This window comes from Neodiprion virginianus, chromosome 2 (assembly GCF_021901495.1).
Source record: "Neodiprion virginianus isolate iyNeoVirg1 chromosome 2, iyNeoVirg1.1, whole genome shotgun sequence".
Classification (NCBI taxonomy): Eukaryota; Metazoa; Arthropoda; class Insecta; order Hymenoptera; family Diprionidae; genus Neodiprion; species Neodiprion virginianus.
The window spans coordinates 36,999,857-37,018,768 of NC_060878.1; the positions used below are offsets into that span (position 1 = coordinate 36,999,857).

At 44.7% G+C, this 18,912-nt stretch overlaps 1 protein-coding gene across 3 annotated transcripts in view; it reads left to right on the plus strand.

The window, feature by feature from the left end:
• Nucleotides 1-18,912, plus strand: part of LOC124298880 (uncharacterized) — a 162,488-nt gene that overhangs the window by 104,414 nt on the left and 39,162 nt on the right. For all 3 annotated transcript variants that reach the window (XM_046751463.1, XM_046751462.1, XM_046751461.1), the window contains one exon: nucleotides 6,393-6,471. In XM_046751463.1, the coding sequence (XP_046607419.1) occupies nucleotides 6,393-6,471 (79 nt within the window). The remainder of the gene's footprint in view (nucleotides 1-6,392; nucleotides 6,472-18,912) is intronic.

The following is an 18,912-nucleotide window of genomic DNA, read 5'->3' on the forward strand; positions in this document are numbered from 1 at the left end:
AAAAAAGTTTCGAATTCAGAGGCTACCCTGCGCTTCGATAGAAAAAAAAGCCAAAAAAGTGCAACATTTTTGAAAGGGTTGTGTTCTTTTCTTCGCCATGAAATTAAGTCTACGTTACTAAATTGAACAGACACAATACGAATATCTGTCAGAGGCGTTAATTACTTGTAAAAGTAAGAGTATTTATTAAAGCAGTCAGTGTGTCCGTCACCCGGGGCTGTATGTATACCCGTTTGTTACACTGTGAATTTAAATTTGGACAGTCAAGTTGCGACGGTCGTTAAAAATAAGGACGATCTGCACGGTGGAAGCCTGGTAACGAGCGATAAATGAGATGAATAATCAGCTGACTAATATAACAGGGTATCTTTCGTCGGGTTGCTCCTCGCTTTCCTCGCTGACGAGTTCACCTTGGATTTCCTTCCACTTGAGAAAGAAAGAGGGTGAACCAGTTGGCAGATGGAGTTCCAAGCGAACGTCGTCAGTTTCACCGAATGCCATCAAGTCTCTTTGCCTCCTTGAGACAGTCGTTATTTGTTTATTTCTTCGTTGATTTATTTATGTACCCAGAGAGTTTTCCCTCATTGCTCTCTATCATTTATCGCCGAGAAAATCTCGCTGATACAACAAAACACCGTCGTCGAACACTCAAAGGATCTTAAGTTAAACATTTCGTGGGCTATTTTTTCAGGCAATCCAATTCAGAGCGTCTCGCGAATCCAATGAACGGGAACTCGAACATGAATATGCGAACCGTATAAGGGTTGGATTTTAGTTTTGCGGAGGCTTATCCCCGGGCATATTCGTCGAGGATTCCGATCGGCTTTGGTGAGCCGTGTATATTTCACCCGTAGGGATTGATAACCAGGTTAATTCAGCGGTTGGAAGTTCCTAATTTGTAAGGTAAACAAGAGCCCATAAAAACGTACAATTCGGAGCCTTATCTGCGAGGATTAAATGGATTTATTGCTGGGGAGAGAAGTTTCCCGGTTCACTTATAAATACACATACACCCCCGCGACGCACTCGGTTAAATTAGACGCGCGTATACTTCAGCTTGCCTTATACAAGCTTCGTGTAGACCAGCTTTTTCAGTTCTGCCGGGCTAGGCATGGTACCCACCCTGGTCGTGTTCCCCGTTGCGTGCAAACCTTCAAAGAAACAACCTATGCAGAGAGATAAATTTTCTAGCTAATTACACGGTTGCGGTATCGCCTGTCTTTGCCCACCAATTTTCGCGAGCGTTGAGGATCATAAAATCACCACCTCGACGCCAGCGTCTCTCACCCATGCAGGTGGTTGGAAGGTAGGTACAGGAAATCGGGCAAATCCCAGAACGGAAAACTCCGCAACGCGTCTTCGGTTACAACCTACATCCGGAACTTCTCGGAATTCACGAAATTTCAGGTAACGGAAGGTGATTCGCCTCCCGTCTTTAATTAAATCGACCCTACGCTTGGTTCTAATTCAACCCCGCCAAAGCACGAATTGAGAAGTTTTAGGAAACACGAAACAAGCATTAAAATCCTGACGAATAACGCACGAGAAACAGGACGTGCTATTTTCAACTACGATGAAAAAGAATATTCCACGAACCGCGTATTCCGCCACTTTTTTTTTCTCCTCCGGAAGTAGATACTCCGGACGTTGATCGCCTCCTACTCGCGCGCCACGAGGAGTCTGCAAACACTCTGCGGATATACCAACGCAAACATGCAAACAACCGGCAAACCACTTGCCTGGTTTATTGATACGCCGCAAGCCGTCGAAAGACGTCTTCTCCGACAGTACATACATGCGTACATGGACGTATATTTATCCGTACGTCTGCCAAAGTTCGTGGGATGAGCACACAAATTTATCTGTGTACAAGAGGAGTGAATGATTCTTGCATCAGCGGCGAGATAGAAGAAAAAAAAAACAAACAAATAACAAAGAAAAAAAAAAAAAGGAAAAAAGAAAAAAGAAAGAAAGAAAAGAAAACAAGTTATTCCGTTAATAATAAAAATGAGTCGATTTCCAAAATACCGTAAAACGCTTAAGTTGCGGCAACTTTTGGCCTATGATTATAAATGCATGGGCGACGTGTCTGCCGATATCTCTGTCAATGATTTTCAAATCTATTTACGCCCTCGGGCTCGATGTCGAGTAATCTCGTCCATCTCTTTCGGGCCGTTGTTACAACGCCCACGTTTCGCTAACAACGAGGCCCTTGTGTCGTTCGAATGATGAAAATAAACGTGCCGCTACGTTGACTAACCGCCGAGCAAAGCGAACAGCACAAACCTGGAACGGCTGACGCACCGTCTATAGAGCCCACATCTGTAGCCTCATCTATTCCCTCTTATAACGGGCACGAAAATAACCTGACAAAACGTTGAAACTATTATTAGGTCGGTAGGTATTATGCCTTCGTCAGTGACTCCGCATGCACATTTATTCTACGGTCATCGTCTTCCTCGAAGTGACCGCAAATCGAACCCTTGAACCGGAATTCTTGTTGTTCCAGTAAATCGGGATATCGGTATCATACGTTTATATATAATATGTGGGCGTTCGACTGCGAGTTAAAGTTCGTTTCTTTTCTCGTATTCTTGTGTAATTGTAAAGCGCGTTGTGTGATTGGATCACTTGATCCTTTTTCTACTCTTTTTCCACTTTTGTTTTCCTTTCATACAGTTTCCCGTAATCAAACGTCTCACACTCTGGTAAGAGTCACTAAATTAGTGGGGAATGACTTCGTGCACGGTAGAAGAAGGATACATAGGTGTTTTGCTCGGAAGAGAACGTAACGCTGTTAGCATCCAGTCCCATTAACAGTGATTTAACGCGTTCCAACGGAGAAACAACAGGAAGGAAAAAGCGCGGTCTAATATTTCCCTGATTATATAAATCGAAATGCTTAAATTGTGAATGGGGTCAGCAGTTAAACCTGAAAATTTTAATCCTACATCTTTTTTTTTTTAAACGATCCTTTATCTTCGCACTGCGAGAAATTAATTAAATTTTTCCTGGTTAGATGTGACCGAGTTATACATAAGCACTGTAGGTATGTGACATAGGTGAACATACATATACGTGGACAGCACAATTAATTACTGTCGGTGGTCAATTTGACCACGTTCCAGTTTACTGTGCGTATTCATCTCTCTGCCACATTTGGAATACCTCCCGAAATTTATTTTCCGAAAACTCGATGTGCTCACCCGACGTGATATTTAACGGTAAATGAGGTAATAAAAATATTATGAAACATACGGATGGCCTGTAACCGAAGCAATCAAATACCTACATCGAGTCACATTCGTAAAGTTGGCGGTCAGAACAGTTCGTGCAAGTATGTACGGAGACGGTGAAGATGGTTCAATAAATACCGACTGCGTTACCGTAAGTGAAGCGAAGCAGCCCCCTTCAAGGGGTGTAAGATCGGCACGCTCAAAAGCATTCGTAAACAATTTTCCAATATCTTGCAACATCAAAGTGTCCAAGTGTTTGTATCATCCCTGCCAGCGTATATACGTTTCAAAATGCAATTGAGCGATAAGTATATTTGATATTTGTGTTTCCAGTTCATCTTATCTCAATCACCCATTGATTCGTATGGTATAACGTCACGGTCCCGTTTGTCTAGCTGTGAGACATTAAACAAACTGTATGCGAACTGAACTGACTCAATTACGTTAACGCCTTGGCTAACAATAGCAACTATTCCTAACTCACTAGTAATATTGTCATTCCGTCGAGTACAGTACGTGAAATATCAGCTCATGTAAAAATTATACCTCACTAAAAATAATATTATATTTCGTGCAAGTATGCGAAATAATTTTCGGCGGCCTCTGTATCGTCGGTTAAAAAAATGCGCACACTCCCGGTACAAAGAATTCTCCTCGTTACGCAAGAGTCGTACGAAACTAACGACGTCACAGAAGGTAATTAGTCGCACGATGCTGTTGGAAGTCGGTGTTTGAAGCCTCATTTTTGAGGGAGCACTGCCGCATGTTTGAAGTAAACAATTCACTTCTCACGCTTGCATAAATTCATTCTGATGTATTATGAAAAAGCTTGAGCTTTGCGCAGGAGTGAGGGGCAGGGGGGGGGGGGGGAACCGTTCATTCTAGGTTCTGAGATTTACATCCCGCAGGAAAAAGAGAGAGAGAGAGAGAGAAAGAGAGAGACAGACAAGGCAGAGACGAACCGGTGGCACTGGTGCCTGTTTATAATGTTACGGTATTGAATCATACCAATTACAACGAAACAAAGGATGGTGTACACTACATCCTACCTAACTTTGAAAGAGAAGCCGCTTGTTCGTATGAGTACCTACCTTATATTTCGAATAGAAGCATGCTTAAACTCTGTGTATCTCCTGGAGGCTTTCGTCAAACAACCTCGCACCGTGTTTAGCATTTCCATCATCCACATGCAGCAAATAACGAAGGTAATTAACGATGACGGAAAGTTTTGAATAAGACGAAAAATACTTATACGTCCGTTAGCACGTCAGCTAATATAACATGTATCTTGATTATCTGGCCGCGTCTTATTAAATACGGTTTTCTTCACTCGATATCAACTTTCGTTACCTTGCTCAACAGTTAACGAAGTCTATCGCAGACTGGTCCAAGATCCGTATATATAGCTCTGATCCATTTCAAACCCAGTACTTCCTCGCTCTGTACCTTTTATCCCGTATAAAACCGGAGAGCGCGGAATGAAGCAAATTGAAAATGACCATGAAATCCGGTAAAGTAACAGCCCGATTCATAGATAGACGGGATAAGCTTGCGGCTTTGGGCTCTATAATTCCATGGGAATATTAACATATGCAAATCTGCTCGGTTGGTTGGATGAAATTGTGGAAACGCAAGGAAACGACCAAGAGAAAGGTATTAGAGAGTTGGATAGATGTATACGCGTGAGGGGAATGAAGGAGATGAAGAAAAAGAGAGGAGGACCGGCGATGGCAAGCAGAAATAGACGCCTGGAATGGAGGGAGGAAAAAGGAGGAAGAGAAGCGGATATTTAACTAGGATGATGGCACCTCGTTTAGTAAAACTTAAGCCAAAGTTAAGCGTCTTTCTGGGAGTTAAGTTGGCGGTGGTCTGTTTGAGGCGGTATATCTGTCCTCCAGTCCCGACCGCACCTTGCCGTTTCGCCAATTCCAAGGGTAACTCGGTCCTCGAGAAGGCGTCCTCCTTCCTACCGCGGATATTGTTCAGCAAAGAAACGTTGATTCCTCACAAACTTCGGGTAACTCGGTATAGTCACACCTCCAGAGGGTCGTGGAAGTACTCAAAACTCCTACATAAATGCATATTCATCTTACTATCGCCCACCCCGACTCGTTCCAAGTCCGAAAAATGACATTTTTTTGGACCGCCAGGACGTAAAAATGACCTCCTCGTCTTCGGTCCCCCGGTTTCCACATGAGTTCGGTACGCCACGATTATTATTTTATTTGCAAGCCTCCCGGGGTGACTTTGGCTGCATTATCCCCGGATATTATTCCCAGTGATCTCACACCAGCCGGATCATTATGTGCGATAAATATTTAACCGGATGCGTAAGTGCAGCTGGTGTGCTCATCTGAGCTGATAAACCATTGATCGCATCCCGCTTCGGGTAATCGCTCGGTCTCATCGATTATTTATCAACAGCTCCACATGGTACCGCGATGTCATGTACAGATCGACGTCACCTTCCGGTGAGGATTAAATGCGATCCCAGACTCGCCTTGACATGTCTGATGTGCCGCTTTCATTGCGAGCTGACTACTAAGCCCACATCCTCAACCGCAAGAGAGAGATAATTTTGCGGGGGTGCACCGCAAACATAATCTCGCCCTAAGTAGCATCCAGCTACCTCACTTGACACGACCCTTCGTCGAGGAGTCTCTCTTTTCCTAACTCAACCTATCAAAACACCACATGGGCGCTCGACGGAGGCAGAAAATTCGTGCGGCTGACCATGCTGGTGGCAGCCCTGAGGACCACCGGAAGATACACACCTGATTTAGCTTAACACGAGACCCCCTCTAAAATTTACAGGAGAAATTCTTCTTTGCCAAGGAGCGAGACGCAATTAGTCGGCATGTTTGCTTTTCATCAGCTGTGTGGCCGCGATAGACTGCGGCGTGTTACTACATACTTTGTTGGCAAACTGAGTCGGTGGGCCCCCTGATCTGCATAAACTTCCCGTCTCAGCTTAGGACGAGAGAGAAGTTTATATACGAAATCAGATAGCGGACTGGTGAGATTTTGCGTCGCCACGGTTTATAACACTCATTTTTAGTTCAACCAAATCTATAACTGAATTCTTATTTCATGTTCATGAGAATTTCTTGTCATAAGATTTAGCTACTTGAACATTTTCCTCTGGTTTGGTTGCAGATGTGAACATGGTGGCGGAACCAAAACCTCATCAAACCGGACGCAAACGTCAAAACGTGGCCAAGACCGGGAACGACTGGTGAGTTGAATTTTTGAAACTAACGAAACTACTTGCACGCGTATCAATTGATAAATTATCTCTTGGCGATGTGAAGCTCGAAAATTATTATTCATTGGAGTTGTAGAACTGAATTCTAGCTAGGAAATCGTACACAATGTACAACGAGGGTAGTGGTGGCTAATGGGTAATGGTCAATGAACATTCCACAGTATCAATATTTGACTGGACCGGCCACCTCTGACGCCAATACGCATCCATTATTGGACCCTGCCCAGTGTTGTGACGTTACAAACACTCGACATGTCCTCTCGAATCGGTACACCTAGGCCACGATGAAACCTCGCGTGTTTGCACAGCTCCAAATTGTGCAAATGCAAACATTTACGATAGTAATCAAGATGGTGGAATTCGATAATGGTAATTTATTGGTACCAATTGCATAACCCCAATCGATTCGAGCGTCATGCGTTGCTACCTACATACATATATACATGTGTATAGGTAAACGCAGCCACCCAGACTCCATCGATATTCCACCAAATCTGCCCGCATACATCCGATGCTCACTCCGCTTTTCGGATATCTTAGATATTATATTCGTTACAGAATCACCGCGATTTAGTTAGTGTTTTTCATCCACTAGACTCGCTCGTTTATTTTCAGTGAAATTAGAACGTTTCGACTCGTTCGCAGCTGAACTCTGGTCGAGAGAATCCAGCGGGTGCACTATTTGTCTTCATATTTGGGCCTTGCGCGTCTAATCCAATCTCCGCGAGCTTGCAAGAACTTGTTGTTATGTGAGGAGACGAGATGGATGGAAGCTTGAAAATGCGGGGCTGGAATCACGGGATATGTAGGGTACAAGGGAAAGAAGAGTCAAGCGAGACGGGCGGAGAGAGGGCTACCAGACAAATACGAGACGCCATAAAGCTATCAGTTGAGCGGAGCCAATCCCGAGTCGCAGGACGACCTAAGGTAGCGCCTTTTCAGCGGACGAAGAAGGGATGAAGGGGGAGGATAATGTGTTTTATGCAAGGAACGTGCCTCTGAATTCCAGTTCTCGCCGTCTCAAAGTCTAACGCGCGAACTGAACTAGGTTTATTTGTTCTTCCCGCCGTAATTTCACCCAGCGTGGCAAAGTACCTCTAGGAACATATCTCCGTGTAGGTACAGGAGTATAGAACTTCAAACGCATCCACGGACGCGACGTTGGACACTGCAGGTGTACAAATATCGTTATCATTGTTCAACTGCGATTCCCGAGCAAATATTGCAAGCGTATAAGCCACGAATAAAATTGCAAAGACAATTGTCACAAGATGCAAAGTCATAGCGATTGTCACTTCGTGACGTTCAATGGATCGACGGTCAACAGAGATTGGCGTGCTTTGATTTTATACTGTTAATTGTTCTCCTTGCACACCAGCAGCACATTCGGTTATTGGCATAATGATTAAGTCCCGGTTGTACGAGGCAACAGAGATTCGATTTGGTACAATTTAACCCCCTCCGAATAATGCAAATATCGTTAATCATGAGCATTGAGCGTTTTGTGGAGAAATGCCAATCACTGTCACGGTGCGAACAGTTGCGCCTGTCAGCCCCTACTCGGTTTCTTTGACTGTCACTACATTGACGTCCGCGCGGCGTTTCGGCGAGGCCGGCCGTGACTCTACAAGTTACGTTTTACAGGAGGATATCCCATGCGTATTCAATAGGAAACGCATCGCGCAGATAAGTTAGTTGTGATAATCCGGGTATGGGCCGTAAAAAATTTTTGATTTGAAAATCGTTGTAGCTCGATATCCATCAACTGATTTATCGAGCGAGACTCTCAAACAATAAATCACCCCGAACTTGGAGGCACAACATGAGGGCTGAACCTCGAAGGCAGCGTCACTTGGAAGGACGTGCGAAATGGTACGAAACGTTGAGTCGAACAGAACACGTACAACATCCAACAACTGTACACAAAATCCAATACCGAGCAGACTCCACAGTTTATACTATATCCAGAGTCAATGCTCTTGCGGAAATCGAGAGGAAAAATAATGATAACAGTTTTGGTCCATTTCACGGACAAATTACACCCCGCGTAAGATCTGTATCAAAAATCGAATTCAATTACTACAGGTACTCGAAGCTGAAATTTATTCATGAAATACTCACGACCGGACTTAACCTTGTTCGGCTAAGATCAGGAGTTGAGCCGAGAGAGGGAGAAAGCGGGGATCATCGCTGCGAGACGGGAAGAAAGATGGGATGATAGAGCCTCATCTGCCTGGTTGTGTGAATGGAGGAGGGACGGTAGAAGGTGTCAGATTCATCGCCCTCCTGGAATTAGGCACCGTACACCATTTGAAATTAGTGTGGTTACGTTTGTTTAGGGTACCCGTACCGGTATCTACGCTCCTTTCGCAAATGCTGCAGCCCGTGTCGAAGCGCACGAGGAAATGAGCGCCAGAATTCGCATAATTACCTATGGTTCGAAACTTGTAGAAATGATCCGTGAAATAAGTTGAAAATCCCGAAATGAAGGTAACAGATACTCGAATACGAGAGAAAAATTATAACACTTAGCAGTAGGTGCGTCTCTCACAGTCAGACATTACGTACCTTGTTGTTTCTTTCGATTGTAGTCGGGATTGAAATTAAACCCAAAGAAGTATTTGGGTTCATTAAATCTATAGGTGATTTGAATAAAATCGGATACACGCTCTAGAATCGAAGCCCTGGATTGTTCTTACTTTGTCTTTCAGCAACGATTTTACAATCCAGTTTTCTTGTTTCACTTCTTATCAGAGCTGATTAAATTTACTGTTAACGAATCTAATCGAATGATATTATTGGAAGTCGGAGGCGACTCCTAAAAGGCATGGTAACGAAATCCGTAAGTCGATGTTGAATAACCTTTACCTGCTAATGAGCATAATAGTGTAATTTTATACTCGTATTAACGAACCTGGCTCACCGGGAAATTGCACGCTCACATATTTGCGTTTAACTCAACTCACCTCGTCCAATTAAAAACGAGCGTTTATTATACCCATCGGTTGTTGCTTACACCGCTCACTGTACTCGATTTTCTCGGATAATTTATAAACGATGGGGAACTAAATTTGCATGCACGCACATCCTTGAAGTCGGAAACCTTGCTTTATCTCCATCACTAAACTTTCCAAAATTTTGCAGCATCGATAGCCTGTAGACCGCGTACATTTCTCGTTCGCAGTACGTATATACATGATATCTCATTGTCTCGTGCTTCGGTTCATTCACATTTGTCCCGGAGAACATCAAGCAAGTCGATTCGAACAGTCAGAGGTATAACTTAGGTTTCTTATTGGTACAGACTCTGAGGAATTTTGAACTGTCTTCATCTGCGTTTGTTTCCTTTTTTATCTCCGTACAGTGCACCTCATACTCCTCACTTATTTTTCTCAAAGTACAACGTGCTTTCAAATCAGTCTGTAAAGTAGATATATGGTTTGAGAGAAGAAATGAACCTTCCAGCTCAAAGTTACCGGAGTCTCGAGTGTCGCAATAGAATAACCCCTTTGGCGTACAGCACTAAAATAGTGATAGTGGTTTGGGCCGCTTCTTCATCGAGAGATGGAAGAGGACGAGCACTCGCGACAGAGACCATTCATACACGATCTATATGTACGTACGCCGATAAAAATTCCACTTTCGTTAATCATTCACGAAGCACTATACCGACTATAGCGGATCCGTACATCTTCGCCAGATCTACGAGCGCTACATTTCCTACTCTTTCACATAGGCTGATTCTTTCTGCGTTATTCATGAACGGGAATCTCGAGTTCCTGAGGACAAGAGGTTGAAAGCGGAAAGCGTGCTGCGTTTCCCCATCTTATAGTTTTTAACCGACTGGCCGAAGTGGTTTGGGTTCGGGTTTGGATCATCGGACTTCGGAGAGTTTCGAGAACTGACTCCGTGACTGTGGACCCAACGTATCACATCTCGTTTATCCTGAACGTGATCCCGGCTTACCAATCTCCCGGCATTAACCTCTTAGTCCTCGCTTCATCCCTTCAGGAAACCAATTAACATAGGAAGCCTCGAGTAATTGGCCGTTGACCGTGCACTTACCTCCATTCCACGAGAATCCCTATAAGATTTCCTCCTCGAGAGAGATACGAAATACGTAACGACAAGGTCTTGCAATTAAAGACCGAATATTCCGAATTTCCAAAACGACGACTGTTAGTACGGGAACGAATCGGAACCAGGGGTCGTTATTTCATATTTGAATCTATGAACAACTTTCATGCTATCCATTTGTACATTTTCCACAGTGATGTCACTAGAGGGCTGATCGTGAGATACCGGAAATCACGAAACTGTGTGCAAACTGGCACACACGATACGTTCACCGTTCGTGTTGAGTTTTAAGTTGCTTCTTGCCCAAAGCCGTTGTACAAATATCACTGCATAAGTGAATGTTTGATTAGAGCCAAGGAGAGAAATCAAAACGTCGAGACCCTATCCCTCGGGTTGTTTTAAAAAGTTAAAACGCTGTGTCGAAAAGTGGGTCTCGTTATTCGTGGAAGTCGAGCAGCACAGTAAAGTAAATTGAAACATAACGTGAAATAATTTAGAACAATAACAACGACGCAATACGAAAGGAAAATTGATAGGAATATTTTAACCTTCTGGCTCGAACCAAACGCCAAATGCCGCTGCACACCGCGCGTATGTGCCTGGCAGATATCTAAAGAAGTTAAATTTCAACCAATCTCACGGGAATACGCGACTCTCAACTACCGAGAAAGAAATACTACCAAGGATTCTCAAAGGGCTTAAGGGGTTCTTTAAATTGAATGCATATTCTTCATTCTTCTTTTTTTTTTCCAACCTTAAATTTCTTTCTCCGTTTTCTCTCTTTCTTTCTCTCCCTCTCTTTCTCTTCTCTAGGGCCTCAAGGGCTTAATGAATAAATTATCCACTCGAAATACAATACGAGTAGCCTAAGCATCCGCTGTTTCGTGTGCCATGATACGAGTTTACGCTACATGGAAAAAGGACGTACAGAGGGGGGGGGGGGGGGGGGGGGGGAGATACGAGAGAGACAATACCTGGTCGGATATTTTGATAATAATCAATAATAAATAATATAAAACCTCGGGTCATCACAGGTGGTAGAAATATTCGTAGTCCACGCGGTAGATCTTTGCCCCCTCCCTGCAAGCTCGCCTTGTTTACTTTTTCCATTTCTTCGTATTTTACGTACATTTTAATCCATTTCACTTTTGTTCCTTTCTTTACGCCACCCGCCATTATTCTTTTTAAACCGCTCGAGCTCGAGCGCAGCACCGGTTAACAATATATATCATAAGTTACTCCCAGCAAACAGTCCGCCTGATACGACGCAGAGGGATAGAATTTAAAGACAAAAGAAATGAACTGCGCCGCGACGACGCGGCGTCGCGCTGAAGTGCATGAAGAACGAGAAATGCCAAATTTCATTATATAAAACAATCTAAAACAATGTTGGAGAAAATTAAAGGAACACATTTCACGGGAGTCTCAATGAATTCATTTGAATAATTTCATAAATTTGCTTAGCAAGTGTGTAACTGATTCCGTGCTTTTAAAACTCACAGCCACAAGAAAACCATCCCGTGTTCAAAGAATATTCCCTCCGGGCCCCAACAGCTATCCCTTAGGAAAAGCTGATTTTGAACGATTACTTTCACAGCGCATATTAAAGCGAAACGATGAACGATGCGTTAGCCGTTCGCCATTTCAATCGTCGAAGCCTGTGGCCGGGAGCTCGGAACTCGACGATGCGGCGTGGCCCGGGATCTGCGATTCTTTAAAGTCAAGTTCTCCAACTAGTCGAGCAGGCAACGTCGCCGGTGGGAACGACAAAGACAAATTACGCACGGACAATGGTGGTGCGCAATTTGACGGAAGAGAAGAGAGCCCCGCCTGACCCCGTCGAACCCGGCGACCTCGGTGACCCGCAAAGGCCCGACTCGGTGCGGCATTTCACGAGCTTAAGCCGCAAAATCGTCCGGTGTGACGTGATCGATTTGTGCGCGAAACCAATGGGCAGTTTAGACAGTTTTATAGGTGGAATTTCGTCGGATCAGCGCCCCTCGGTGAAAACAAGTCGGTGGGTATCAGGGAGGACGGGGACCAGATGGAAACAATTTGTTAGGGAGATCCGAAAAATCCTAGGTCCTGACTGTCCTGCGCCGAGACACTTTTCATCAGATCTTCCGTCTGGCGGCTGAGTGATTGAACCACCCGCGTGTCGAACAGAGGGAATCGTCCGTCTCTGGAAGGGCTGTAATAGGCGGCGAGAGATATCGACTCTGCATTATAAAAGTTGTATATTCCGAACGCCGCATGTGCGGAAGCGAATAGGAGGAGGCAACGAACTCCGATACCTGCAGTTACCCTTCACCGATGGGAAGAACCCTAATGGCATAGCTCGCGAGACAGATGCCGTACAACGCCGATCGCCGACTAGATGAAACGCAGAAATATACCCCAAGTAAAAGAAGGCATCAGACAAAAGAGCTCTCCGAGGATTCGTAATAGATGCACATGCACACGTGCAACCGAGCGCGACGTTAGCCGTACCATTATAAACTCCCGCACTGCGTCTATCATCCATCTCCAAAGCTGCTGCAGTCATACACGCTCGGTTTCTCCTCGCTCTCGCCGATTCTGGAAGGGCTTGTTTTCAACCCGCTCATCCCACTTAACGGCCGCTTTTTTCCACCTGCCCGGCAAAAAGCGCACATCGACTTCTCCAAGACGTGTTTCATTCCTTTCCATTCCTTTCCTGCTCTTCCTTTCCCTTTCCATCCATCGCAGACACACATCCCTCGGATGCTACGTGCACCCTTCTCTCGGTATATTCCTCCTCCCCGTTCCTCCGCGACGCCTCTTCCTTCGTCGTAGTCGACGCCGGCTACCCACTCGGACACAATAGCTCGACGGTGATTTTCTCGCTGAGTGCCGCTCAACGTCGGTGAAAAGCGAAGACGGTGCCTAGCTCCAACCACCCCCGGACATCCAAATGACGTAACGTTACGACGAGGGATGTCGACCACCAGTCAAACGTCCCGGAGACGGAATTCATCCCATTTAATGCTCCCCACACCCTTTGATATCTCAACAAAACGACCCCACCACCCTTGATCCGAGGTCAACCATCGACGGGATACGAATGTGACTCGTTTTTTCAAACCCAACATCAGCTTACCGGCCTAAGTTATTGCACTTCCACCTGGATTTACCACGTTTTTCGAATTAACGACATATTTCTCAAGCTTGGCTCGCCTGAACTTCAGAAGCACATGAATTTTTACACCGCTAAAGAATAAACTTGGAATGAAAGAAAACGAATTATCATCTTTCAAACCGTCAACCTGTTTCGTAAAATAAATTTTTCTCCGCCACGGTACGATTCCACCGCAGACGCCGGTCAATTCCCATTGCACGACTGAAGCCGCAACTCTCACACTCTTTAATCGCTGCAAGGTGATGAATAGAAGTCACTTAACTAATGGATAAAGTCCTCGATATCGATCTTTCGAGGTCAGCTTTGGAGCCTTTCCGCTGTGTAAACTCTGGCAGCTGTTCGTCTGGTCGACCGGATTTTCCAGCTGACAAGAAAACTAGGATAGGAACGGGGAAGCTAAGCCGAGGCAGACTTAGCTGATAGGACTTCGCGGGAGATGGTGAAACTGTAAACATAGCTTCCTGGACGTAAACATGAGTTGGCCGAACTTTCCCCGTCAGGTATTACTCCGGCGGTTCTCTGATCCTGCATTGGTTCCCGCTACTCCCGGGCGTCCGATTTCACCTCCCAATTTTTGGCACTTCTTCGCGCAGCCTTGGCAGGTATGGCGAACCATAATTTCGAAAAGATAGTTCGCCATAAATTTCGCACTTGGCGAGACTTGGCCGATTCTCGATGTACTCTAATTGTAGGCTGAGAGACGGAATTAACGAGTCAAACGTCGAACGGTAACTTCCAATCTATTGTCGGTAATATTTAACCAAAGACCTTGCAAATTTGGGCGGCAAACCTACCCGGGACAATCCAAACAAGTGTTTATTTATACTAAACCCATGCCTAGTTCTGTCTGTTCGGTCCCAAAGGGTGCCAACGGGCGTTTGCATTATTCATGTCATTTAATCACACCACATGGAAACAATTTCTACCGGCTACAGAAGGATGCCGGGTCTGGTCTGGTTTGGTATCGTATGGCATGGAGTGGAATGGAACGGCGCGGAGCGAAGCGTCTCTGCCGTGTCGCGTGCTCATAAATATACTAAGAAATGCCCGAAATATTTACATTTATAATGTCCGCTTCCCCTTTCGCCTCCCTGCAGCTCATATCCGGCAGCTAACCTTCACCGTGCTCGCCCCTAACGGCACGTTTTTGCCAAGTTTGTCTCCCGCTTCTCCCGGCTCAACCCTTTAACAGCTATAAACGCGTTAACGGTTGACACTTTTTAACGCCCTCACGCCGAGCATTTTTACGTCCCCTTTTCGCTCGCTCGCTCGCGCGCTCTCGTTTTTCATTCCGTCAAGCTGCCCCATTCGCGCAATCCAATTTTTACGATTCTCTTTCACATTTTTGGCATTTTTGTTTTCCCTCCTCCTTTCAAATTGGAAATTGCATAATCATACCTGAGCAGAGTTTGATTACCTGTTCATTCGAAGCTGTGTTTTTAAACGTTATTCCGTTTCGTTTAACAGATTCTGTTTTCTCGTCAACTGATATTTCAGCGTATCAGTTTATGTAGTTAGTCACGTTACGTGATTCGAAATCTACTTTTCATTTGAGCCCGTTCATAATCCTCAGTCCTTTGAATTGGTCATTGTCGAGCGCGAATGATATCGCATGAATTTCAACTCTCAATTGAATATTCAATCGCGGAAATATTTCCACTGGTATACATATGTATGAACGATAGCTATATGTATCGTTCATCAACTTACTCTGCCGCTCGATGCGAATAAGGCCGACGACGATCGGAATGAGTTTGATTTACGTTTCTGCGTAAGATTGCGCAGGGAGGGAAAGATAGCGCCGTCATCAAATAATATTCACCGTAAAATTTTCAACAAATCCAGAACCGAATGTATCCAAAAATCCAAGGAGTAACAGACAACGAAAATCCGTGGACAAAATATCCATTTTCGAGCTGCAGAGACATAATTTCAAGGTACTAACAACTCGTCTGTTAATTTGCGCATATTGTACCGCATGTAAGCCAGACTCGCTTCCACCCCAGTGCCAAAAAAGTGTTCCAACAAAAGGGGCATGCATTGTTTAAATACAATATAAGCTCTGGTTTAGAACAATTTATGACCTGGCCAAAAATATATTCCGTTCTCAAACAATTGTAGTACCTGTGGCTATGACCAAAGTTAATCAGCTTATGCGGTGGGTGTAGGTACATGGACGCAAAAGCTAACAATGACGGTATTATACGTTTGTGGCGGGCATACCGTGCAGCGGTGAGACCATTTTTTTTTCCCCGCTACGCGCAGTCGCCTCGGAAACTGCTTTATTATACCGATATCACGGAAATCACAACGACGATAATGTCAATGTGCAACTTCTCCCCTGCAGCATACGAAAATGACGCTGGTACACATATATAGGTAGGCAATAATTCCGAGTATCCACTTTCATGAAAACGAATCGTTCCTGCAACAACACCGCGCGGCCGTAGGGATGTATTCGTTATTCATGCAAGTCGAGAGATGTTTACTGGACCGGCCGTTAACGTCACCAACAAACGTTTAGAATTGTAATTTACAGGAATGTCGAGGTATTTTATGCGTCTGCTGCATCCTGGGAAAATTAATATTAAAGTAGGTGATTCGAATTCCGAGTAATACAGAGGAAGTTTCACTGGTAGGCTGGCTGTCCGCGCTTTTTGTACCTTATATCTGTAATAACGTACATTGGTATGATCTTGGAAACTGCCGATTAAAGCACCGTTCAAAAATTCATCCTGGATTATTTTCCGCGAGTTTCTCATCACCGCCCGCGTTGTTAAATTCTTCACGCAGAGAGGCGATAGAAATAATCGCGTTTTCATCTCGGAGTAGTATTTAAAAGGTGAAACCGGGTCCTTGTGCATAAATGCTGGAAGAGAGAGAGAGACCGGAAATTATCCATCCGAAAGCAGGTGGCGTAAAACGAGACTGCAAACAAAGAAATAAACGAGAATGCAGCCCAGCTCGACGTATTAACCGCTTTGCTGCTCTATTTACTACTCTGCAGTACCTTGCCGTACTCGAGCAACCTCTGCAGACTTTTTTTTTTTTTGCACCAGGGATTAACCGGATCCACATCGCACCCTAGAATCGCACTCATTACAGCGTAGAGTTGAAAATTTTTCAACTGAATAAAAATTTCATGATTCGTTTGCCATTTCTCTTTTATTCACATACGATATGCTGTGAAGATCTGCAGCAGATGTGAATTGCCGTTTGTTCTAAATACCAAAACCTAAATAAATAATCGCGGAAATAATTTCCCGAACGATACGAGAAAACCGATCACCGTAATCAAGCCTTACGCGAAACAGCCGAGTGGTCAACGTGATTTCCTGCGGCGAATGAAAATAGGAAGAATCTTAAAAAGTGGGTAAGAAAAGAGAGTGCAGAGGATCGAGATTAGGGAGCAGCACTCTGCGAGGAATTTCCCATGTGTTTTTGCGGGTACATAAGTTATATGAAGACAGAGAACTCCCTGTTCGCCAGGGGGGTTTCCCCTGGGACCAAAGCTCGAGGTAGAACGTCTGCCCGGTGACGGTAGCCTCTCTGACCGTAAAATACCCGAGACGATTGCAGCGGAAGCTGCTTCCTCGAGTGTGCGAGCCGTCGAAATTATGACGTTTGAATGCTAGGTTCGCGTTGAGAGAAAACACGGCTACAATTTTCATCGGCGTTTAGCGAGGCAAGCTTTGCGGTTTTCTTCCGCCGAGTTCCTGGCAACGTCAAGGGGACGAAAAAAAGAATCGAGCTCCGCTGGACACTCGAGTGCCCCGGAACTCTGGTGGGAAATCATCGGGAGTCTAAGAGTGGCGAACGAATTTAAAAGCGAACGAGTGTAAAATACTTAAATTACCGCCACTGGAGACCGTCGCCACTTTGTCTTTTTTTCAGTGTTTGGATTCTTCCATCGACGTCTCGGCTATTATCGGTCGGAGTCGATAACGAAACCGCAGATTGACAATAAGATGGTTGGCCACTTGGGATTGCGGGAAAGAAAGAAGCACCCGGTAAAAGCTAAATTTGTTTGAAGTTTGCGATGTTTCACCTGATTCGCAAATGATAATAGAAAACAACAACGTTGCGGTGAAGTTGATCCCGACGGAGGAAACTTGATCGTAAATGCGATCGCGTCAGCTTTGAAAATACCTAACCAGCAGGATGCTTTCTTCTGCGAAGCTTTGTGGCTTACATGACGTTGGTCAATGCAATTTTCTCAGTCTTGAGATGCGACTATACATACCGCGTAACCTGCGTTTGCACATCAACTTAGAAGAATATTTGATTAGAAAAATTGTTTTCTTAACCTCAACGGTAAAGTTTAACCCTCAAGGTACACTCTCCGGCATCGTAATCGAGCTGGTGATGCGAAATGAGTAAGAAATCGTCGAAACGCGAATATCAATTGAAAATATCTCCAAGTTCGTTCCATTGTCAGAAGCGAGCTGTTAAGTTCGGTGTACCAGTTATCGACACGTTTAGAGCCAATTATTGACCCTTTTATTTACCAAAATTACACATCGACGACACAAATTATGAATTTCTCGATGACTAGAACCAACAACGCTAGAGAGTTAAGCACTAGAAATTTATATTCTGGTAATTTTAGAACCAAGCAACCAACAGATACAACCAAAAAAGGTCCAATAACTGGTACACTCACCTTAAACTGTTCTCGCATTAAAAAGAACTCTGGGTGCCTAGAGTAACAATGGGAGTCTGAACGGGGATGAACCATTTCCATAATTACCATTCCGCATTGATTGTTCATCGACCAGAAGAAGATTACGCATCCGAACTCCAACTGCTTCGAGCGATGAGCACTGTTTCAGTTTCGAGAAAAATTCCTTCGTCAAAGAAAACGCGCGACGGTGAAGAATTCGTTTACGTAACATTATCGGCGGTACGGACAGCGAGGAAGGATTCGCTGGTATATTCGGATAAAACTAAGCCGATCTTGGAACCGTTAAAGCCGGCGTTAACTCGCTCGTAAAATTGCCTGCTAAGGTCCGGGACGAGTATCGGGCAAAGGCAAGCGGGTTAAGGCAAGGCTAGCTCGAAGGCGGCCCAGTGTATACACACGGGCCATCCCTTCGCGGCAGTGAATCAAATTCAATTCGCAGAAAGTAGATTTGAATATCAAATAGCTCACGACCCGGCTCGTTCGGCGGTGCGTG